Genomic DNA, 25,434 nt, shown 5'->3' with positions numbered 1-25,434 from the left:
ATAGAGCGGTGTGGGTGCTGGTGTGAGAGAATGTTTAATTTAGTGGTCAACCTGTCTAGTAGATCTGTAGCAACAAGTATCCACTGTGTGTTTCTTGTGCTAGCATTGATGTATTTTGAATATAGTAACAATGATTAGCAGCTTGAATTCTGATTTAAGTCTCATGTCTGGTAATGGGTCATGAGGGGATAAATTTGAGAGATTATACTTCCAAGCTATCTGCTTGCCGTGTGCTTTTGTAAGAGATTACTGGCCCTATAGCAGAAACAGTGGAAATCACTGGGCATTTAGTTTGTGCTGTGACTAGTGACAGCTGAGGAACAGGCACATTCATCTTGCCCCTTCTACTGTGAAATACTAACATCTGACAGAACACTGGATAGGAGAGTTGTGGGGAGTGCACTTTACAGTAGGTGAATCCAACAATTTGAGTCAATGTGTTTTATTTTAAATTTCACTTATGTGTCTATGTTTAAGTTAATCTGGTGCAAGTCTCCTGTTTTACAGTCTGCAAAGCTGACAAGCATCTACTGAAAGTTTTATATTAATTACTCTTGTCCATACTTGAACTTCTGGCAACGTACAAGACTATTCTACTTGTCTGTGCGTTCTGTTCCTTTGTCCAACTTAGTTGGTGCTTCAAAACCAGCCCTGTTCTACTCTTCAGTTTTTATCTAATTCTTCTCTTAATCTAGGTGTTGGTTTCCCCCCCCCCCCCCAAAAAAAAAAGAAAAAAATATATATACAATTTTTTCTGTGTTAGTGTTGCAAGGAGTATATTTGTGCTATTAGGAATTGTTGTACTTGACAGTTGGTTTCCCCCAAAAAGGGATACTGTGAACTTGGAAGTTTGCATTGCTCTTTATTTTGGTATTTGATTAGTTTCTTCAGTAAACAGTTAGTAAATGCTTCACAAGTTAGAAATGTTACTATTAAGATCTCAGCACTTACAAATAGCAGTTTCTGTGCTTGGGTGCATAAAACATTTGTTCCAGAAATTTGTAGTTCTGGAACGCTTGCTATGTAGGCAGTGTGTGGGATAATAAATCATGAGACACTATGAGTAGTTTAAAGTAACATTTTTGCTGACCTGTTATTTTTAATCAAATGATAAAATACTTATTTCAATTCTTTTTGAATACAGACCTGCTCCATTTGGAAAGTAAAAGAATATTAAATCTGTCTAAAATGTTTGCTACAATTTCATAGTAGTGAGTCATAGAATCATAGAATAATTTAGGTTGGAAAAAACCCTTAAGATCATTGAGTCCAAACTAGTCTGCCTTATTATTTTTCAGTAAGTTCTTGTATAACTGGCCAAATAGCAGCTTGGAGAATAAAATATTGCTTCAGCTGTTTCTTAAATTTATTTGAGCTTTGCTAGCCCTACTCTGTTCCTTCAGAGTACTATATGTGCGGTTGATCTGTTAAATGTCTTTTTGGTTGGTTTTTTGAGCATGAAGATGCTTTGATTTTTTTGCTCTATTTCCAAAGTTGAAAAGAATAATTATAATACAAATGTAGTCCCTCTTATTTAGCTGAGCTTCAGATTGACTGTGCCATGGATGGTATGATAGGGCTAGTATAGGCCTGGGTTTATGTGCTAGGTATGAATTCACCAAGTGCTATCACAACTCATGCTGGATCCAGGTAAATGACTGCTTTGGATAGCAGCAATACTAGCTGTGGAAGTATTGATGTGTGAAGGTAGAGCCTGATTACTAAACTTTGAAGGCAGAAAACTCTTCAGTTACAGTAGAATCTGTGGGGGAAAATGTGGTTCTGCTGTTCCCTGTGTTAAATTGTGCCGATTAAGTTGGACATGCTTTGCTACCACACTTTGTCAGTCTACATAATGAAGCATAAGGATCTACCTGCTTTTTGGCAAGCAGGTGTAATAAGAGTGTTAGACTTTGAAGTTACATTCCTACCGAACTAGGTGAATAAAAGTTTTAAAATTCTGTGCTTTAAATTGGATTTTCATAGCATGTATTGCCCTCTTTTTTTTTAAATGCGAGTAGTGCATGAAGGACACAAAGTGTGCAAGGGAGATGAAAATACTCATCAGTTTTTAAAACTTTCTTTTGTCAAAGTGATGACCAAGCAGTTAGCTTAGACTTTCATTTAAAACTAAGCAGACAAAAAATGCTCACGAGTCTCTCAAATTCGGAACTGATACACTGCTGTTTTTCTAGTCTGAGCAGAACCGTCATGTCTTTTTATTAATATTTTTTATGCTTACGTAAATAGTAACTGAGCCAATAAGACTGTCTGTTCAAATTATTGGCAGTAGTGAAGCTGAAATCAAGTATCACGCTTTAGCAGGCAATAAATAGCATCCTTTACTAGATGATTGAGGAACATACAATCAAGTCTGTCTAAATCTGGGTAGGGGTTGTTTGTGACAGTATAGCTAGCTCTGACATTTTATATGCAGCTGTCACATGAAATATTTAATACTGCTTGCTCCTGTCTAAAACGTTCTAAAACAGAGTTACTTCTCATTTTGTTGTGTGGACAACTTATTCACACTGAGATAAAGGAGGAAATTTTAAAAATGCATCCATCAGAAAACCTGGCTAAGCTCTGCATTCAGGAGTGCAAAACCAATGAATCTCCCTTCATTATGGGACAGTAAGGTGTAATTTCCTTACATACTTTGCAAAGGTTATTAGGCAAGCTGCAGGCATTTTAGCACGCAGTTAAAGAAAAAACGCAAACCAAATACAACTGTTTCTATTTTCCATTAAATAGAAGAGAGGAATGCATGTTCCAGGAACTCACTGTTGGTGTTAGGTACTCTGTAATAAATGATGACTTAATTTTTTTTCATATGTATTATGAGTGTTTATGGTTATGTTACTGAGAAGGCTTTTATGAGAATTCTAGGTATTTGATACATGTGAATTCTAACACCATAGAAAAACTTGCATATCTGACTTGGGAAAAACTGAGTAGAAAATGTATTACAAAATAATTACATTTTGATACTGTGACTAGCCCTGACACTGACCTACTTGGTTAGTCAAATGTGGTGAATATTTGACAGAAAGAGCATTTCACAAGGTTATGTAAGTTAAATGCTGTAGTAATATTTCTTAATATCTTCAAAGTTGCTGTTGAATGCAGGGGTTTATACTTTATTCAGATTGTTTGAAGGAAAATATTAGCCCAAAGCAAATTATAGAAATTTTATTAATAAAGCTAATCTTTAAACTTTTGTCACCTGTTTGTGCTCAAGTGCATAATTACGTATTTACAGTTTAAGTGTTAATTTGGTTTATAAATGCATCAGGTGTCACAATAACAAATGACTTTTGTACTGGTGTCTCTGTTTTCTGTTTATATTAATATACTTATGCTGAAATTCCATGGCAGCTCAGAGTCTGAGAACTATTGAAGAAGACTTCAAGTTTTATAAAAAATAAGTCTTTTACTTGGATATTAGCTAAAGATGGCATTAAGCAATCTTAGATTGATGTTGACAGGCCTGCTCTATTCCTTGGCTACTTAATTCTGCAGGACACTAGCTCCTGTTGCAGTTAACACTTATTCTGCTGTGTGTTGGAGGAAGGGAAGTCTAGCCACATCAGCAGCAATGCTGGGGAGGAGGTGGGACAACTTTTGGCAGCCAGTCTTAAATTGGCTTGAGCCTGTCATGAAGCTACATATTTGGTTTAATAGGAGAAATATCCCAAAGGCATCGCTATACAGTAGTCAAAGTGTAGAAATATACTGTTAGACTAGCGTCAAATAATATTTTAAGTTGGAAGAAACCTCTAGAGGTCATCTAGCTCAACCCTTGGCTCAAAGCCAGGCTAACATCAAAATAGAGAAGGTTGCTCAGAGCCTTGTCCAGTTGAATCTTGAAGATTTCCAAGGCTGCGTTTCTACTTCCTCTATGTGCAATTAGTTCCAGTGCTTAACCTATTCCATGGGGATAGGTTCCCTTCCGCCCTTTATATCTCTCTGAAACTGTCTGTACTGCAGCTTCTTGATTGCCTCACATCTTTTTGTTGTGTACCTCTGAGAAGTTTGCTTCTGTCTTCAGCTGTATTTAGGTGGGTTTTATGGAGAGGATAGCAATTAGACACACACCCCACCTCACTGCCACCCCCACCCCTGCAACCCTCCTGCCCCTGCGCACTGGTAGTCTTTCCAGGATTAAAAAGCCCAATTCTGTGTAGTTTTTCTTTGTATGCCATGTGCACCAGCCCCCTAATCAACTAAGTGACCCTTTTTTTTTTTTGTCTCATTTATCAGTATCTCAGTTATTGGGTGCTGAGGGTGGAAACAGAATGCAGTACTTGGAGACAGCATCATGAATGCTGACTGCTGGGGAATAGCAGGTTCTTTTGACCTGTTTACTGCAGTTTTGCCAGTGCAGCCATGGTAGCTGTTGGCCGGGGTCAACCCAAACACTCACACAGCTGCTTGATCACTCTCCTCTCCCTCGGGATAAAGAGGAAAATAGAAGGAAGGTGAGAAGACTTGTGGATCAAGATAATGACATGTTAATAGGGAAAGCAAAAGGTTGCACACACAAGCAAAGCAAAAAGAAGAATTAATTCCCTGCTTTCCATTGGGAGGCAGATGTTTGGCCACTTCCTGGAAGGCAGGGCCTCAGCATACATAATCATTCTGTGGGAAGAATCACAGAATCATTTAGGTTGGAAAAGGCCCTTAAGATCATTGAGTACAACTGTTAACCTAACACTGCCAAGTCCACCATGAAACCCTGTCCCTAAGTGCCACATCTACACATCTTTTAAATACCTCCAGGGATGATAACTCAACCAATTCCCCGGCAGCCTGTTCCAATGCTTGACAACACTTTTCAGTCAACAATTTTTTCCTTGTATCCAATTTAAACCTCCCCTGGTGCAACTTGAGGATGTTTCCTCTTGTCCTATTGCTTGTTACCTGGGAGAAGAGACTGGCACCCACCTTGCTACAACCTCTTTTCAGGTATTTGTAGACAGTGATAAGGTCTCCCCTCAGCCTCCTTTTCTCCAGGTAAACAAACCCAGTTCCCTCAGCTGCTCCTCATAAAACTTGTTCTTTAGGCCCTTCACCATAACCATCCTTCCCAAGATTATGACAAACAAAGGTTAAGACAAGCAACTTAACCACAAATGTCCACCTTTCCTTCTTCCTTCCATGAGCTTTTACTGCTGAACATGGCATCATGTGGTATGGAATGTCCCTTTGGTCAACTTGGGTCAGTTGTCCTGGCTATGTCCCTTCTCAGTGTCTTGCCCACCCCCGGCCTACTTGCTAGGGGTGGGGTCAGGGTGGAAAAGAGAAAAAGCCTTGATGCTGTGCATGCACTTTTCAGCACTAGCAGAAACGCTAGCGTGTTATCAACACTGGTTTAGCCACAAATCCAAAGCACAGCACCATATAGGCTGCAGTGAAGAAAGTTATTTCCATCCCAGCCAGACCCAGTGCAGCAGCCTGGTATGTGGTTGACCTTCATTGCCACAGAGGCCTGCTACTGACTCTTCAGGTTGTTGATTCCCACAGTTGCTTTCTGCAAGGTTGTTCCCGAACCCATTAGTCCCAAGTCTCTGTTGTTGCATGGGTTATTCTGTGCTGCTTGCAGGGCTTCACACTTGTCTCTGTTCACTGTCATGAGATTCCTGTCAGCTCAGTCCTCTGGCTTGTTGAGGACCCTCTGAATAGCATCGTGACCACTTCCTGGCCTGCTAGGCTGATGTCGTCTGCAGATGTGATGTGGGTGCATTCCATCCTGGCTTTCAGGTCATTGATGAAGATGTTAAACTGTATTAGCCCAGTATCATCTGCTGAAGATTGCCTCTTCTAACTGGCTTCCAGTTAGATTTTAAACTGTTGACCACAAGCCTTTAAGTCTGGCTGTCTAGGCAGATTTTCAGATATACTGAGGTTGATATTTATCCAGTTTGGTACAAGGATGCTATGGGAGGTGGCATTGGAAGTCTTATTAAAGTCAAAGTAAATGACATCCATTGGTGTCCTTCAAGCCCCAAACCAGCTGTTTCCTCATGAAAAGTTATCAATTTAGGCACAGTTTGCACTTTGTAAATCTGTGATGGCAATTCCCAGTCACCTTCTTTTCATTCATGTGCCTGGAAATGACTTCTAGAAGTATTTGCTATATAGTTAGTCTGAGGATCAGGGTGAGGCTGACTGTCTCATAATGCCTCAGATCCCCCTTCTTGCCCTTTTTTGAAGATGAATAAATACAGTCTTTATCAGTGGCTTCCTGTGGTCACAGTGACCTCTAAAGAAGAGAGTTTTCTTTGGTTGTATTGGAATTGGACAACTGGTGATCTGTTTGCATTAGAAACACCTGCAGACTGTGTGAAGGTTATATTCACTTCTGCAAAACCATATTGAGAAAGAGGAATTGTAAGAGCGATAATTCAGCGCAAGTCAGAGACAAACTGGGAGCATGCTGTTTAAAGGGATTAGGTCACAACTCTAAGAGTTCCATAATTTTTTCAGAGAAATAAGCAGACTAAAGAAAGTGGAGGTAAAGTAAATTAAGGTTGTTGAGACAGCAAAAACTGTAATTTTTTTTTTCCCCCTGTCTTGCTGACAGACATATGAATTGTTTTTGTAAGCTTTGTATTTTAATGTTGTGTGGGTTTTGTTTTTGTTTTTGTTTTTTTTTTTAATTTGTTGAGCACTGAGAATGGTGTCAGCATGTCTGGCAAACTTCATGCAATCCAACAAGTAGTCTGACTATGTTAGTGTTAGTTTATTCTTGCAAGGGGCAACAAATTGTTACAAGGGCTAGAACCTTGAAGAGTTTGAAGATGTTCATTTGCAACACTGAAGACCATTAATACGGTGTGAAGAACTTATAAAGGAGGTTTTAGGTTAGATGTTGATTAAAAGGCAGTTAGAGGAATTGAACTTAAGACCCCTTTGAAGTTGAACAACTGATCATCTGTTTGCATTAGAAACACCAGCAGACTGTGTAAAGATTATGCTCACTTCTGTAAAAAGAAAAGCAAAGACTTTTTAGAGCTGAATGATTTGTTCTTAAAATGTCTTGATTTTGAAAATTCCAGCTCAAGACACTTGCATTTTGATACTAAAAATCAGTTTGTAACAAATGTACTTTTAACTATTGAAGGTTTTTATATTGGTTAGGTATTTGAAGTGTAGAAACTAAATGTAGTTTCAAAGATTAATAAAAGTCTACTCTAATGAATATTCACACATTTATTTTTCAGGAGCTGGTGAATCAGGGAAAAGCACAATTGTCAAACAAATGAAGTAAGTATGGTCTAATACTACAATAGAGAAATTATTGTGTTTCTTTGAATACTGAATTTTTTTTTTTCCTTCTGTAGGATTATCCATGAAGCTGGTTATTCAGAAGAAGAATGTAAACAGTACAAAGCTGTTGTCTACAGTAACACCATTCAGTCCATTATTGCTATCATTAGAGCAATGGGGAGGTTGAAGATAGACTTTGGTGATCCAACCAGGGCTGTGAGTATTGAAGTACACACACAGATATACAGCTGAAATATCCATTCATTTTCAATTTTTGTCTGTTATTATTTCCTGAAAAAACCCTCTTGATATCCAGAAATCTTTGTAGCATAAAAAGGTTGATTGAAAACTAAACAGCACTGGTTGTTGCATGGCAAAGTGACCTACAGAGCAATCAGCGCTGGGTTGATTCATAACAACTATTTGACTTAGATACAATTCTCCAAATTCTATCTAAATTTGGAGTGCCAAACATCTGAGTCTTAGGGAGTTTTTGAAAAGCATTAAACTATGCAGTCATGTCTTTTTATTTGTATGGACTTGTGGGCTGTTATGTTCTATAAGTCATTTAAGTTAGACATCTTTGTGTTCCTTAAAAAACACAGCTTAAATAGGTAGGCATCTAGCTACTGTCTGCACTTCTCTATTAGGTCATAGGCACAGTGGTGCCTAAAACACTTCCAGCCTCTGAGCTTGATCCTATTTCATACTGATTTCCAGTGTGGAGGACTTTATTTTACTCAGAGACATGCCATAGCCCTGTTGCTGGTATCCCATTTTTTCATGATACCACATGGATTAAGGATTTTTCCCAAGAAATAGGAGACCTTTTTCTAGGCTTTTCCACACCTTTTCCATCTCATTTCATCTAATGTCTCGCATACAAACCCCTGATGGGTCTATTTGCCATTCCACCTATTGAAGCTGGTCTGCAGAATTGATTCTTTTGGCTTATTGTTTCTCCAGTCCTAACCCTATACTCTTACCTGTGATGACCCTGATTACATCCGTATCTGGTCAGGAGGTTAGATGCCCTGAATCTCTCCATGCTTAGCTTAAGTGTTTTTGCTTTGTTTTCAGTTGCAGTGATGAAATTGATCACCGAAGTTGTTAGTCTGAATAGGATCGAAACTTAGTTCGGGATGTGTGCTTTTATTTTCTTTCCATAGAAATCAGTGTCAGAATATGGAATGCTCATGAGTACAGTTTCTGAAGCAGGAACTAGCCACATTATGTCTGTCTTACAGGAAAGATGGAGGAAATTTTTTTGCTGTTCATGTATTGAAATAAGTTTGTAAGGTAGTCAGGGGGATATTTTGTTATGGTTAAGTTCTTTCTGTCATGTTAAGGTTGAATTACAGTTTGGCAGGAGAGGAGGGTCTTGAAAAATAAGAAACGGTATGTAAATTCTTCATTCATGACAGTCTTGTGTTTAAGATCTTACTGATTGCTTAAAAAGCAATTTATAAATATTAGTATACCTTCATTGACTTTGTGAAATGCATTATGTATGATTGTCATAAGGAAGACAAACATTCATAAGATCATGTAAAGTGGGTCATAAAGTTGTATCTGAAGTCTAAATCTGACTGGCAGTTGTGAATTATTAGCTGATTTTCATTTTGCTCTTTGATAATTGTTATTTTATGTACCTATGTTAATTCTACCTGAACCTCTTCAATTGTAAACATAACTAGTAAAAGCTTTGTTTTCATTGATTATTCCTCTCTACATTTGTTCTTATGTTTGCTGTTGTCTTCCCTTAAGACCAAAGTTTTCCAGGGCAGCAACAGTATCTTACCGCATGTTAGTTCAGTATTTGTGCAGTGGAGTCCTCTCTGGAGTCTGGCAGTTAAAGTTGGAAAGAGGCAGATGGTAGACTCATGTTACTACATACATAGTAAGAGAAAACGGAGGAGGAGTAAATTTAGGTGTTAGCAGATAAAATGACTAACAAGATGATTTTGAGGGCTGTTTTACATATGATATCAATTTGAAGTCATCTGAGTTGCTTGACTTCCGAGAGCTATATAAATGATGAGGCAAACTTTTGTCAGGGATAATCTTAATACAGTTGTCCATCCCTTTGCACTTAGGCAGGTCTTGGTGGTCCAGATTCTTTTTTTCAGAGCAACATTGCTATGGAATGTCAGTACTAGATTTTTGCCAATTGTGAAGTCAGAAATGAAGAAAGGAATTCAGAGCTTGTGTTATACATGAGTCTCACTTAAAAAAAAAAAAAGTGTGGTTGCTCCTTGCTTATTACAGTATAGCTTTTTAAATTTTATTCTATTTCATTGTAATTTTGTCATTTTTCAGAAAAAGCTCAAAATTGTAACTCCTGATGAAAACTGTTGCATTCAGACTCTTTTCCTTAAATTTCTGAGGGGAATTTCTGAGGGTTTTACTCTAAATGGGATAAGTTTGTTTGGAAAATCATATACTCTTATTTCTGTCATAAGACTAATGGTAAAGCAGTGAGTTGAATGTTTTCTTTTTTAAAGCTCTTGAATCAAGGGAGCACAGATTATGCCAGCAGCCTCAGTAATGGTCAGTCTCAAGACTGGTGTATCTTCCTTTGTCCTACAGGATGTTTCAGTACTAAAGTAGAAACTGTGTTTCGAGAGACATTTAGTGAATGTGCCTTAAAGGACTGTGGACCACTTTCTGAATGTGAGATTTACTGTAATTAGCTAGAGAGATGGTTAAATTAGTTTCTTTACATTATCTCATTTATGAAATCTGGTATAAAAATAGTGACACCTAGAGAGGAAGCTGCCCCATTCCAGTATAAGTAAAGGAAAGTATCTAGCATTGGTTAATAATGAAAATAGGACTTGATCATTGCATACTACCTCACTTGGGGTGTCTGTAGTACTTGCTATCCTTAGAAGAGGAAGTATAGAGGAAACAGAGACCACTTTTTATTTTAACATTTAGGCTTTTAAAAAGCTGAAATTGATTCTCTTGTTCCACCTCCCTTTCCCCCTCATTTTAGACCATGTAGAGATTAGAGCTGTTTGAAACAGAGTAAATTTTGTATGTTTGAAAGTCAGAATATGTTAGGTATAAAATGGTGTAATCATTCATGACAGAATTGATGGTTAGTTTCTAAGCTGTTTACACCATGTGTCTTGGCTGCTCTTCAAGATCTGCTTTTATGAGTTGTAGGTCCTTGGCATTTGCATACACAAACAATATTCAAGACCAGAATTGTCATTCAGATTTCTTTTATGCAGACATATAGCTTAAACTACAGTCTGTGAGATCTGACTATTCAACCCTTTGATCTTTACTGCTCTGGGTTTTTTATGTAATTATTAGTGCAATCCATTGAATTTTTATTAGTTGTCCACACTTTGTCCTGTGCATGTATAGTAGTCAGCATTCTGTTAATTTGTTTGATAAATGTTCATTTTTAGATTTGTCACTACTCTAGCTTACAAAAGTCTTTTTGAACTACATATCGGATACCTGTTGTTCATATGTATAACTACATATGTATACATATAGATATATATAAATCTCTTCAAGCTTGCCTTGAGTTGACTGAACTTGCACGCTTTTTGTTTTCAAGCTGTGAATATCAGTATTACTCAATCCATCTGTAAACAATTTTTCTGTTAGCTGTCATAATCTTTGATTATTTAAGTCTACAGAGGACAATATCTTTAGAACAATCACTACTTTCTGTGCTTATCCTGACCTTGGGTTTTTTTCACAGCTTATTGTTTGAACAGCAAAGATGACAGATCTGTTTTTTTCTACAGATTTGCATCTGTATCTTCACTTACTGTTTTGTGAGAATAACTTTATATGTTGCTTTTTTTTAATCCTTCTCTCTCTTGAAATACTTTCAGTTCCCAGCTGATATGCCTAAGTCTCTCTTTTCTCCTTCCTCCTGTCCAGTATCATCTGTTCTCTTTCTTTTAATTATTGGACAAACAGTACACACTGTGGGTAGTAGTTACAAGCCACAAGTATGCTGATTTTTCTCACTGACATATCATGGCATTAGATCACATATAGCTAATAACCAAGGTCAAGCAGCTACCCACAGGAGAGTACTAATGTGGATCTCTTTCCTCTACCCAGCTGCTATCTGCTTTTTCCAATGCCTTACAGGTCTAACATTTTTAGGTTTCTTTCCTCAGTCAAAATTGGATGAAGGTAGCCAGCTGGTCAAATTCTGTTAAAGGAGACTGGTGGACCAACATCCTGTACTCCATTAGGCTGACTCTCAAAGGCAGTCATTATATATAGTCTTAAAATCTAGCATTTTCTCTCTTAAAAATCTTAATGTTTGCTTGATATCACGTTACCAAGAAAACTTGGTCTCTGTAGAATAATTAAGGTAATGGATATTTGTAACTGATTTATCTGGAAAGTATTTTTCTATTTCCTGATGCATGATTTGGGAAGAAATGATCATTTGTCACTTTCAAACAAAAATGCTTTTTGAAGCTTAAGTGATTAATGTGTTTTTCTTCAGTCAATCAATATACATCTGCATTTCTGAAGGTTCTAGTATGCATTGTAACCATTCTATTCAGTTTGTGGGTTTTGATAACCAAATAAGGTTAACTTGAGACTTGAGTACAAAATATGTTACTGCTTCTGTTTAGAAGCTTAGTTCAAGTTATAAACAGACCAGAAGAAGTTTCATCAGCTAATGAGAAATTTCGTTTACTGGTAGTCTTCTGTTATTGAAAAATGTGGGAATTAATATCTTGTGCAGAACACTAAACCCAATTGTTTTTCTTCACATTTTTCTGTTTGGTTACATTTGTGTTTACCAGGTTAAGAAAGTAACTTATGTGCTGAATATAGTTCTTAGGTGCTAATTCCTCTGTTGTATTTCTCAATATTTGTGTCTCCACTTTCTGTTTACATCCTAAAGGATGATGCTCGTCAACTCTTTGTGTTAGCTGGAGCAGCAGAAGAAGGATTTATGACTGCAGAGCTTGCTGGAGTTATCAAGAGACTGTGGAAAGACAGTGGAGTTCAAGCTTGTTTCAACAGATCTAGAGAATACCAGCTTAATGACTCTGCTGCCTAGTAAGTACTGTGTGACAAACAAGATTGTCTTGTAAGTAGTAGCTAAAAGAATATAAGGGAAGTCTCATCTTTTGAGGAATTCTGCTCCTATGCAGATGGAAAATTTAGAAGTATCTGGAAAAAGATATTGTCTCCTTGGGTCAAAATGCTCCAGCTCTAGGCTTCAAGGTTGGAAAGGAAGAGGTGTGGTATAATTATGAATTGGAGTCATGTTCTGACCAGTTGTTTCTTCCTCTTGAGGAAGACAAAAATGCTTTAAGGTGCTTTAATAGCATTTTTATTAAAAAAACATGACTCAAGTATCTGTTCAGTATCTGAACATGTCTAGGAAACTTGATTACGTGATGTGGATCTGTATTACTAAGGATACTACTTTCATGTTCATAATAGAGTTTCTCTTATGATTCAGCATTGCTGTATTTTCTTTCTTAATTAACGGTCTCTCTTAGAAATGTGTTGAGCAAAGGTAACAATCAGGATGTGCCTTCTATGCTAGGGTACTTCATTAAAAAAATAGTAAGGAATCAAGGGTGTGAGAAATAAGATGTGATGGCAGGAAGTAATGGAAGTCAGTCACAGGAAAGAGTCCATTGTGGGAGAGGTAATGTGGTAAAGAATGGCATAGCAGTGATACTGGCCTTATAGGGCAATATTTTAAAGCTCTGTCATTCTGAATTAATTGGTAGCGTTTGAAGGTGTTTTTCACTTTCATTAAAATAAGGTACTTCTTCAGAGTAACTGTACACAAATAAACAACATGCGGGTAAGGTAACTGTGAGAAGACAACAGCTGGAGTAATGTAATTATAGGCATGCTGAATGAATAGAAATGTGATGAAATTGTATCAAAAGAACACTGATACTTCCAGCATGATTGTTACATATTTGCTGAAGTTGTTCTAAGGGTACTGAGAGTAGATGGCAACAAGTTGAGCTCAGGGTGACAGATCTCTTGACTTGAGAGACAGCACTTGTATAAACTTTCTTCAAAATGGACACTTAATTTGAAGGATCACTTGCTTTCCTCTGGTAGCCTCCTCTGTTCTATTTTGTTCTTTTAGATACCTCTGCTCCAGTTTCATAAGAAAACTGTTCTTCTAGCCATACAATTGTATCCTTAAAATTGCTTGCTTCTGGTTACACTAAAAAAAGAACATAATGCCTTCCCTATTTACTATGGGAAAAGCACAAATAAGATTTGTATGGTTTTTAGAAATATTGGGCTCCTTGGCCTGCATTGCAAGAATTCTGGCAATGAAATTATACTATTGTAAAATATGTGTGCAATTAGAAATCTCAATATAAAGTTAATTGTTATGTATCAAGCATTTTCTTAAACTCATTAATTCTGACCAAAACACTGAGTTGTTCTTTTCATACCTATTATCAAATCCAGGGTAATTTGGGGCTTTGGTTATAGTTCAAAGTAACTTGTAGTTCAGTAGGTTACGAAGATGAAGGTGTTCTTCTAGTTAGTGCTAATAACATTGGTGTACGTGGAACCATGTTTGCATTTGGGGATTTCAAAAGAAGAATTCTTTGTAGTGGAGTCAATTGCATAAGTTTTCTTTCTTCTAGGATGAAATATCTTTGTGTCTCTATAAAGCTTATTTCAAAAAAACTTGGAAAATTGAGGGGAATAATGTGTCTTGCTTTTTGTCTTCTCAGAGAAAGCTATTTTATAAAATAAGTCAAGCACAATATAAAGAATAGACCTAGAACTTCTTTTGTAAATTTTTGTCATTGTCTTGCTACTGTTTTATGAATAACTGAAAGCAGTATTTATTTTTACCTTCAGTTACTTGAATGACTTGGACAGGATAGCACAAACCAGCTACATTCCAACGCAACAGGATGTTCTCAGGACTAGAGTGAAAACTACAGGAATAGTGGAAACTCACTTTACTTTCAAAGATCTTCATTTTAAGTATGTAAATCATGCTGTGTGTGCATCTCTCTGTTATGGTTTCTGTAAAGTTCTAGAAGATGAACTTTCAATGATGTAATTTAACAAATTTGTCTAATGACAACTTTGATTTGCCCCTCCCCTCCCCCCTTTTTCATGAAAAAAATTTCTCATGCTTGGCTTAGTTTTCTGAAGGGATGTGGGAGTTGTTGGAACTCCTGTAATAACTCAGAATAAATATGCAGATATTAAGTAATAAATGCTTTGGGTTTATTGGAAGCTTTTTGTAAAGATATTTTATATGTAAGTTAAATCTCAAAATATTCCATTTTCTGCCATGTTAAATAGCTGTTCTTCTATCAGATTCTTCCCTTTAAATTTAGTTGGAGAGCTGGAGGCTTATAAATGTTTGCTGGTGTTGTATGAAAGAGTAAATCAATTTTCATGAAGAACTGAATTCAAGTATGTGTCGTACTTTAAGGTACGACATTTATTCACGCTTTATTTAGTGATGAAAGAATGTGACTTGTAAATCCTGCACCACAGGAAATGTGAGATAATGTTAATACGCTGAACATTATATGTCTGAAGACATTCATGATAAAAGCATAGGATAGTATAAATGTAATAATATTGTACCTCCTACTGATCAGGAAGAATGAGAAGAAAGCTCGGTAAAATTCACATTGCATCTGCATTTAGATTGTGCAGAGATTGTTTTCAGCATGTCTATACAATATACTTGTTTAGTATCTTCATGGAAAATATTTTTTTTTCATATAAATGCATAGCAAGTACTTGTAATATGGATCCTTCAGGGCCATCTGTACTGTGGAAATATATTTCGTTTCCTTGTTTTAGGATTTAAGTATACAAAATTCGTATTCATCCATAAAATAATAGCTGGTAAATGGGAATGAATCTCTTGCAAACCTAAGGAGAATAGTCCTTAGCCAAGCCTCCAGAGAGGTCTTCAGTATTCTGAGGAGCTATCCATTTTCTCACTCCCTTTCTAATGTTTCTTGTTCAGTTCCCTATTGTAGATGGGTTTAAATTCTTCTACACTCTCAATGAATTTGTATGCAGGTAGCTACTTCCAGTCTGTACTGATTAATAGGGCTGTTACAAGGACCATATGATTACACTTCTGTAAAATGTGTAACTTTGACAGGCCTTTGGAAGTGTTTAGCTCTAATGTTGTATATTTAAACACCTGTAGAACAGGTGTTTAATTTTTAGGTTCCTTAGGAGATAGGCTTAATGAGTTATTGGAAGGGCTTGAAGAAGTACATTCTTACATAACATTGAAAAGAACTTTTATGGTGAACTAAAGGCATAAAAGGCTTGATTATACCAAGATGAGGCTACATAAACATGACTAGCTGTGCAATATTGGGTACTTCAATTTTTTTTCATTATCTTTCCTGTTTTGCAGTGTGTTTAGATTCTTTGAGGTTGAGCCTCATTTCAGCCTTCTCTATAAAGTGCTTAGCATAGCTTTGATTATTGATTCAATCTAAAATGCAAATAGCAAGTCCTCTTCATCTTGTTTCTATAGAGTGTTTCAGAAGTTGAGTCTCTGATGATTTACTACTTTTGTCTTCAAAGAACACCTTATTTTGTAGAAATGTTCTGATAATTTAACAAATTCTTATGGAAATTCAGGTCTTAGTACAAAATTATAAAACAAAAAATTAAAAAAAAATTATAGAATTGACAGAAGTAACGACTAAAATTTAAGGTATTAAGGTATACAAGTACAAAATATCTTCCTATGGGTACAGCCATCACTAATTATTTGAGAACTAAGAAGGAGTAGGTAACTGACTTGCATTTATATAGGGTGATATCCTGAAGGTAAAGAACATTTTTAAAGAATCCTTTTTTCATTTTTAAATTCTAACAGGAGTAATCTTTAAAATGTTTTTAAGATGGTATTATTCCATTGTACAACATTAAATGGGCAACGACCATTGTCACTTGCACAATAGTATACCCAAGTAGAAGACCTCTTCAGAGATTATGATGTTTCTGACAGTTTTTGATCAGAAAGTGAAGGGTCTTTGTTTTTCTTCTAATTTGTTCTCTTCTCTACTTATTTTTACTGTGGTTTTTTTTAATAAGAATGTAGTAACTCAGGTCACTTGAAGATTTCTAAATATAACTGTAATTGAATCCCTTCAAGTGCAGTCTACCTAGTCATAGAGTACACTAACATTAAATCGGTAGGTTTTTTTAATCTACCTGCCCTTCTGCAATCTTACAGCCCAGAGAAAACAGGAAAGGGGGATAATAAAAAATCCAGGTCCGTTTTAATAAGTATGTAATATGTGAGACTTCCCATATATGTATCATACTTTTGTAAGCACCCTGCCAAAAAAAAATATTTGTCAAATTCAGAGTCTTTCGCAAGGCTGGGGACTGAAATGAACAACTTGTGTAACCTTAAAAAAGAAGTGAAAGCAATCATAATAAATATCTGGTGTCCTTTTGGCCCATATCACATTTTGTATGGGTACTGGAATAGTGTTCTTTGTTTAAATAGTCTGAAAGAAGCAGAACATAGCACATCTGGCAACACTAGCTTTCAGAAACATATTGTGCTAATGAAAGGACCCTGCATAAGTCCTTAGATTTGCACAATTGCAGATAAACTATTCAGAAAGCTACCCATTTAATATATCTAAGTAACACAGCTTAGAGTGGTGACTGGAGAATTGTCTTTAATGCTTTACTTTTAGTTCAATGAAGTAAGTTGTCTTAATGTGGCATAGTCACCTTGTAATCTCATTGGAGAAGTCTGTTTTCTTAAAATAATGGAAAGTCATTAAAGCATTTCTCTAATTCCTTCATTCTTTAGATAAGGGGGGTAGATTCAGCTGTTACAAACTTCAATTCTTTCAGCATTGCCTTGTATTTCTTTTTAGTTCGTTGTAGACTCTGACTTACCTTTCATAAACAAAATATGGTTCTTTTGAGTAGACAAACCATGGATGGTGCTATGAATATTAGCACCTGAGGCAAATGCTTAAAAGATAGGCTTGCACACAACCCTGTGTGCACACCCTCTGTGATGGTTTAACCCCAGCCAGCAACTAAGCACCACGCAGCCATTCACTCACTTCCCCCCTCCCGCCCAGTGGGATGGGGGAGAGAATCGGAAGGAAGAAGGTAAAACGGGTTGAGATAAGAACAGTTTAATAGAACAGAAAGGAAGAAACTAGTAATGATAATAATAACAATAATAAAATGACAATAATAATAACAAAAGGATTGAATATACAAAACAAGTGATGCACAATGCAATTGCTCACCACTCACTGACCGATGCCCAGCTAGTTCCAGAGCAGTTTCCCCCCACCCCAGGCCAATTCCCCCCAGTTTACATACTGGGCATGACGTCACATGGTACGGAATACCCCTTTGGCCAGTTCGGGTGAGCTGCCCCGGCTGTGTCCCCTCCCAACTTCTGGTGCCCCTCCAGCCTTCTTGCTGGCTGGGCATGAGAAGGTGAAAAAATTCTTGACTTAGTATAAACACTACTTAGCAACAACTGAAAACACCAGTGTGTTATCAACATTCTTCTCATACTAAATCCAAGACATAACACTATACCAGCCACTAGAGAGAAAACTAACTCTATCCCAGCCAAAACCAGGTTACTCTCCCATATTGGAAGGTTGAATCTGTAAATCATTGTTATAAAACTTTTTAAAATTTATCTGCAGATTAAGCAGCTTCTGTGAGTGTTTCAGTCTTTTGGGACTGTGACCTAACAGGTCTCAGTATGACTTCTAACAGGGCAGATGGAAAGCTTGTGAACTTTAAGACCACTTTGTTCAGAATGGCTGATTTTTCTTAAAGATACTTGCAGCCTTATCTTTTTTTAAGAATTTTGTGTGCCAAATAATTGTTTGTTTGTTTTTTCTGTATGCCTGTATTTCTCTGTACAGATACCGTATGGAGAAGAAGCTTCATTACATAAAACAATCCATTAAGTTCTTATTACTTGCTGTTGAGGTGTTCACTGTGAAACTGTGATGCCAAAACTTCATCCAGTACTAGATTGTAGTATATAAAAATTTCAAAGATGAGTGCAAAAAGATGGTTTGCATAAAGAACTGGGAGTTTAGGTGCACAGTTAGAAAGACAACCCCCAAAAGAGACAAGCATCATTGGTGAAATACACCACTGGCAGAGAGGCTATTCTGAACTGAAGCAAACATTTCTGGCTAAAATCAGTATCTGCGAGTACAGACTGGAAATTACATTTCTTCTATGTTCTAGAAGTTGTCTGTCTTCTGCATTTTCCCTCCCTTCCCAGGATACATGCTATCAACATAGTGTGAACAAGCCAAAACTATACAATGCCTCTTGTGCAGACCTATTTTCTTTACATATTTTTGCTATTCTTTGAAAGAATACTTTTTACTACAGTTTTTTATTAATACAGGAAGTTGTGCCATGTTTTCTAGTACCTCTCAGTTACCATCTTAGTAATAATATTTTTGCATTGAGCAGTGTCATAAGATATTATTGAACTAGGTGAGACCCATGCAGATTGATATTACAGTACTGCCATCAGTATAAAGCATTTAATTTCTCACGTTCCTTAGAAGCTGGTGTCCACAAAAAAATAAAAGGAGCAATTTTGTTGTTAAGTTTCTGAGTTAATTTCTGTCTTTTATTCTGTTCTGGTCTATAAAGAATGAGATTTGTTGTTGTTCAACCCTATATGCCCTACTGTCTATCAAAAGCCCTCAGTGTGATAGCCTTATTACTAATATAATTCTGAATTATTTTAGGCCATGCTGGAATACCTTTACAAGAATTTTAACTATGCATCTTAACAATTGTTGTTCCAGTCTGGATTTCTCTTCCGTTTTTTATGACATTTTTACCCAAATAAGGCTTTCATGGTAGAGCTGGCCATTCTACTACTTAGAGCAAAGAGGATGGTGATGTAAGAACTGGGCTGTCCTCTGTTCTTTCTCTTCTCTCTTTCTCCTTCCATTTGAACATTTATATATCTATAGAATTCTAAGCTCTTTTTTTTGTGACAATATAGAAAAATTTAAAATTATTTGTGAAAACCCCTGAAGACAAGTCAGGCCTCTTTTAAAAGGAATAATTGCATTTGCTTGTAAGTAGGAGGAAAAACTAAATTTGTGCATGATAGAATATTGACTAACATAGTAAGGAAAGTAATATGTGACACGTGCATTGTTTTGAAGCCATAAGTCATGGCAAAAATTTGAGAAAACAGTATTCTTTTTCTGTGATAGGAAAGAGACAGGTGGAAAAAAAGTCTGTGTTTTCTCTGAGAAGATCCTATGATGTATCTGTCACTTAATTTCAGGATACCACTCTGTCTGGGGTGGTTTTGTTTTTGTTTTTTTTGTGTTGGTCCTGTCCCCCCACACCATGATTTACTGTTCATTTTATCGGGATGCTATTTATTTGGCTTGCAAAATACTTGAAGTTCCTAATGAAGTCTAATGAAAGTTCTGTCTTTCAGAGTGGCTGTAGCCCATAATAGTAAATGACCATTTAAAGCATTTAGATAGCAGAGAAAAGCAAATTCATTCATATCATGCTAATTTGTTGATCATCTGCTGTTAAGTTCTGGAATGTGGTCTTTTCCTATTGCTCTATCTCTGCTAAGCTAAGAATTCCAAAGAAACAAGACTCATCTTTATAGCTCAGTTTTCCCAGTTAACTGCATTTTTGAAAAATGCATTTATTAGAGAGGAAAATTGTTTCTTATTATGTAATGCTTATTTTGTCTTTTAAGAGAATTTTGAAAATAATTTTAGCATCTCTTAAAAAAAAATCCCCTTTAAACATGGACAGTTGAAAAATAGATCAAGTTGCAGTTTGGTTTAGGAGAGAGAGGAGCTGAAACCTGCCAGGATTTGGAGATTCCAGATTAAATTTGAAAAAGTGAAAGTTAGATTGTATATATTTATATTCAGAATACTAAAACAACACTAATAGTCAGTGTTACTTGTATCCAACTTCCACAGTATTGCATTATTTCCAAATATTAAAACAGATACCACTCTGCTCTTAAGGAATCTTACACTATTGATCAAAACTTTTAATTATTTTAGACTTTTTATTCATTTGGGCTAAAGGTTGAATAACACTTTCATCTAGTTTACATGTAGTAAAGCTAACTATTTTTATTTTTTATAGATTACAGTTAACTTTGTTAATGAAATATAGTATTGTAAATAATTAGTTTTTGTAAAATGTACGGGAAAGCTTTTCAGGCTTTATTAAAATTGTTTTTTTTTCATATACTGAGACATTAAATAGTAATAAATGTTGCAGATTTTAATGCCTTTTTGAAAATTTTTTGATCAGACTTACACAGCTGATACTTTCAGATTTTATTGGTTAACATTCAGAAAGCTAGAAATTCCAAAGTTCATTCTCTGCTTTGCACTTCTGTTTTGCAGAATGTTTGATGTTGGAGGCCAAAGATCAGAGCGGAAGAAGTGGATTCATTGTTTTGAGGGTGTTACAGCAATTATTTTTTGTGTGGCATTAAGTGATTATGATTTGGTCTTGGCTGAAGATGAGGAAATGGCAAGTACCTTAATGCTAGAGAAGGGAATAGTTGTTTGATAGAACTAAATAAGTTTGAAAAGAAAGCTATAAATACATCTTTTAGACTGTTACTGCTTTATAAGATTTACGGGTTTTGTGTAAAAGGTCTCAGAGAAATGGTGATAGAATTAATACTTTCAGGTTTCAAAGTATTTTGTCATATTCTCAGAAGGAATACTATGAGACAAGTATTCTTTTCAGCTACACTCATGCTTTAAAGGATGCGTAAACTAATGAGGCTAGATTGTCAGTAATATACATTTTAGTCTCTTTATGGATGTTAGAAGTATATAATAAGAAATTGCTTGACTTATCTGTTTCTACTTTACCACGTTTTCCTTTCCTTCCTCAGTCTTCAGGTTTTTTTTCTTTCTAAATGTGTTTCTCTGATCTCTTTCCTTAGTTGCAGAAAGTTTTTTCTTCCTTCTCCCTTCCAACTCCCTCCACTCCTTTCTCCTCTTTCATGGTGTGACTCCTTCCCGTATCAGTATGCACAGAGTGCATGCTTTTTACTGAGTGGTCTAAAAGGATGCTTATCTATTGTGTGAGACTCATTAAGAAACTTCTGTGCTTATCCTCATGTTCTGCCACTTCTTATACAGTTGGGGGAGGAAAGAGAAATTAAAAAAAAACAATCAAGTCAAATATAGTCAAAGAAGGTCATAGCTAACATCCTGCTACTTAAATGACTGGAGCTTGGCCAAAGTACTTGTTAAAAATTAGGGCAAGAGGAAAAAAACCTGCTCCCTTGATCCTCTAGTTCTATGTACCTTTTTTTTTTTTTTTGTTCTTATGCTGGAATCTTAGCTAGATGGAAAATTTAATTTTCAATTTCCAGAAGATCTAATCAGTATAAGATAAATTCAGGTAACTCAGCAACTCTTGTAGAATATCTGTACTGCAAAATGTCAAACCACCAAAAATTTCTAAAATATTAAACAGCTTAAACCTGGAAATGAGGGGGTGGGGGGGAAGTAGTTGCTTAAACCCTACTCATGAAAGTGCTCTTTGTGGTGGTCTTGGCTTCTCTGTATTTCCCTGTGGTAAAATGTGATTCTGTATGCTAGAAACTTAGTTTTGTAACTTATCTGGTTAACTTGTAGCTATATCAAAAATATGTATCCTGATTTTACTACTGAAGTCTGCTAAAATACAAGGTGTTTTTTCCAATTACAGAATCGGATGCATGAAAGCATGAAATTGTTTGACAGTATCTGCAACAATAAATGGTTCACAGACACTTCTATTATTCTCTTCCTGAACAAGAAAGATCTCTTTGAAGAAAAAATCAAAAGGAGTCCTCTCACTATTTGCTACCCTGAATATGCAGGTATTGGAGGGGGTTGCAGGTGTCAAGTAATTTTTGGTTAAATTACCTCATTTTTGATATGCAAATCATGAGGAGTTTAGGTATCTTAAAATATTTAAATGAAAGAAAGTTTAAGATGTGGGGGTGGTGTTTTTATGGATCACAAATAAAATAGTGCTAAGTCAGATTCATCTTTCTAACCAGGTGAAATAATGCTGGTCCACTGATAGCATTTACATGTTACTGCTGCAACTCCTTTAAGCCTAATTTATTCAGCCCATTCTTTTTTCTGATTTCCTCCTGGTTTTGTACTTAGATGTAATTTTTTTCACTAGCAGGAATTCCTGAGGATACATGAGAGTTTATTTGAACAGGGAGTGTACATACATGTTAGAAGTAGGTGGCTTACTCAGGAAATATATAGCAAAAGAGGATGATTTCATTTAACAAGTCTTAGCTTTTTTATGTATCATTTTAACTGTATAACTTCCTTGTACAGAAAATAGCACGTTGGAGGTAAAAAGCTTAGGAGAAATATGTATGCCAAATGTCTCTGAGTTTGGGAAAACCCCAAACTTTTGAAAACATAAAAATTGAAAGCAAGTAACTTGCATGAAGGAAACAAAATCTAGGGAACAGTGGTGGGTCATTAATGACTTACTCCATCTTTCACTTGAAGTAAATGCCAAGACTCTTCCTGCAGCTGGAATTGAATTGAGTCCTTAGCTTTTATTCTTAAAAATGTGTCCAAAAGGTTTCCTTCAAGTTTATTTATGGTATCTTAAAGCAATGGCTGTGGAATTACTCCTCTTCATGTTTAGGTTAACTATTTCCAAAGAACCACTTCCTTCAAAGATATAGTATGCATCTTGTTCTTTCTCGGTTTGAAACCTCCTTACTGAGCAATTTTCTTCTTCTAGGATCAAACACTTATGAAGAAGCAGCTGCTTACATTCAGTGTCAGTTTGAAGATCTGAACAAGAGAAAAGACACGAAAGAAATCTACACTCACTTCACATGTGCCACAGACACAAAAAATGTGCAGTTTGTTTTTGATGCTGTAACTGATGTCATTATTAAAAATAACCTTAAAGACTGTGGCCTCTTCTGAGAACAGAAAAAAGGTTGTTAAATGGTAAATTACATGCTTGAAAACAGGACTTAGGCATTTGGAATATGCCTATGCTGTGTAAGACCTACATAGATATACTTAATTCTCTTTTATTTTATTTCTAGGTTTGGAGAACGACTTCGCACAATTCTAATCTGATTCTTTTCAAGGTGAAAGAAATACAAAATACATTGTGCTGAATGATAGATCAGTACTGTACTTGCCTGTTTTAACAGCTTTATTTATGTTTGTCTTGTAAATTTAAGTAATTAGTTAACACTGAGATGTCAGTTGATTGTATGTAAACTTGTAGTAATGTATTTGTATAAACGTTGAACGGAATATTTTAGTAACTCAATGTCCTCTAAAATTTCCATGTTTTATGAAGATACTCTTAGAGGAGACAGACACTTTTTGCCTTTGGATTATTTAAACATCTTGTAATATTAAATTTTCTTTTCATCTTAAGGGTGCATGCTGCCTTTTTCTTTTGTTGGTAATACTGTATATGGCATTAGCTTTTTTGATATTTAAACAGCCTCGTACACCTGCTCAGACTTAAAAGAAACATAACCAATAAAACTTGTTTTTTGCCTTAAGTTTTGAAAAACAATCTTTTTATAAATTTAAGATAAATGCAAAGATTATTTTTTAAATTTAAATGAAATCCACAGTTTATGAAATCTGGGCTTGCAGTCTTTGCAGTGCAAATGTGGCAACACTTAGAAATTGAATTTTAAGGTTCAACTATCATTGAAGCTGATGGAAATGCAAAAAGGAAGTTGTTAAAACCATTCATATCAATAAAAAAAAAGTTTGAAACTGTGGTCTTTACTCAGTGGAGTGAATGGCAAAATCACCTTCGGGGTTTTTTTATAGATCGTTAAGAAAGGCTGGACTTCAGAGTAGTATTTTTTCTGCTTACTTAAGAAGTAAAATCATGTTGTCCTTAAACTTTTTGCTATTTTCTGATAATAAAACTAGTTTGATAATTTAATAACCATAGAAATATCAGGTTCTCCCACAAGACATGGCACAGTAGCTTCACAGATTAAAGTAATTTCCTGTTGCAAATAAAAAGAATCTTCAGTATTTTGGATAGGGTGCTTTACTGACTTGCAAATGCTGATTCTTTAATTTCCTCTTTAATTATAATTAAAGTATCACAGTTTCTTCAAAAAATAAGTTAAAGAATATGATTTTCTTCTGGTTATGCTTTCATTATGTGATTTGCTACCTTAGGTACATATCATCCATTGCCTTATGGGTAGTGCCAAAACTGATTTTTTTATACACATTTTAAAATAAATAAGCTTCTATTTGTAAATAAGTTCATGGATGGTTGTCTTAAATGTACATCATCTAGAAAATACAAACATACCAAACTTGGAAATATGATTTTCTGTAATTAAAATATTTCAGGCAGCTACAGTACACCATAAGTTCTTAGAGAAGTAAATAAGTCTTTGAATCTGTTGCTTTTTTTCTATATTATCTTAGCATTTATGTTCTTTAAAAAGTTCAACCAAAATATTTAAGTCATTGTTCTGTTATTTAATTTTTGATTGTGTATGTGTTTCATTTAGGCCTCAGCTTGAGTAAAACTTATCTGTACTTCTTATTCTTTAATGCTTCCTGTGTTAGGTACAGAATTGCTAAATGTGTTTCAAATGAAAGGTTAGAAAGGAGATAACTTATTACTGGAGGTTGTTAAATATATTCATACATTATGAGCTCTTTCAGCAGTTATGGTAAGCAATCTGTATATCCTGGGCTGCTTTTAATTGTGCTTTATGGTTCTGGATACATAACTGATTTTAAATCTCATTGAACTACCTTGTGGAAATTGTATTTACACCTATGTTCAAGTTGGGTTTTGTACTTAATGTAAAACAAAAATTGGGATCAATCAAATTACATAAATAAATCTAAATTTTGTGCCTTGCTTGAAAGACATGTTTTTCATTAAATGTGCTGATGGAAATCTTTTTGCATCCATCCTATGGAGATAACTAGGTAGTAAAAATGAGAAGATACGAAGTCAAGAGTAAATTAAAAAACTTTATGCAAGAAACAGTAAAATGAAAATGAGCATAAATTTATTATTGATTAATTCCTAAATATTCATCCTTTACCATTGTTCCCAGCACCTTCAATTGGAGAA

The 25,434-nt window shown here is 35.5% G+C and overlaps 1 protein-coding gene across 4 annotated transcripts in view; it reads left to right on the top strand.

The window, feature by feature from the left end:
- The window catches only part of GNAI1 (G protein subunit alpha i1), a 38,472-nt gene extending 13,250 nt beyond the window's left edge, over nt 1-25,222 (top strand). For 2 of the 4 annotated variants that reach the window (XM_069801721.1, XM_069801725.1), the window contains 7 exons: nt 7,227-7,269; nt 7,347-7,488; nt 12,173-12,330; nt 14,128-14,256; nt 20,700-20,829; nt 22,027-22,180; nt 23,080-25,222. In XM_069801721.1, the coding sequence (XP_069657822.1) occupies nt 7,227-7,269; nt 7,347-7,488; nt 12,173-12,330; nt 14,128-14,256; nt 20,700-20,829; nt 22,027-22,180; nt 23,080-23,270 (947 nt within the window). In that variant the 3' untranslated portion in view covers nt 23,271-25,222. The remainder of the gene's footprint in view (nt 1-7,226; nt 7,270-7,346; nt 7,489-12,172; nt 12,331-14,127; nt 14,257-20,699; nt 20,830-22,026; nt 22,181-23,079) is intronic. The other 2 variants (XM_069801724.1, XM_069801722.1) reach the window with 2 other exon arrangements.
- The last annotated feature ends 212 nt before the right edge of the window (nt 25,223-25,434 follow it).

Source organism: Haliaeetus albicilla, chromosome 14 (genome assembly GCF_947461875.1).
Source record: "Haliaeetus albicilla chromosome 14, bHalAlb1.1, whole genome shotgun sequence".
Lineage (NCBI taxonomy): Eukaryota > Metazoa > Chordata > Aves > Accipitriformes > Accipitridae > Haliaeetus > Haliaeetus albicilla.
This window is presented reverse-complemented; position numbering and strand designations above follow the sequence as displayed.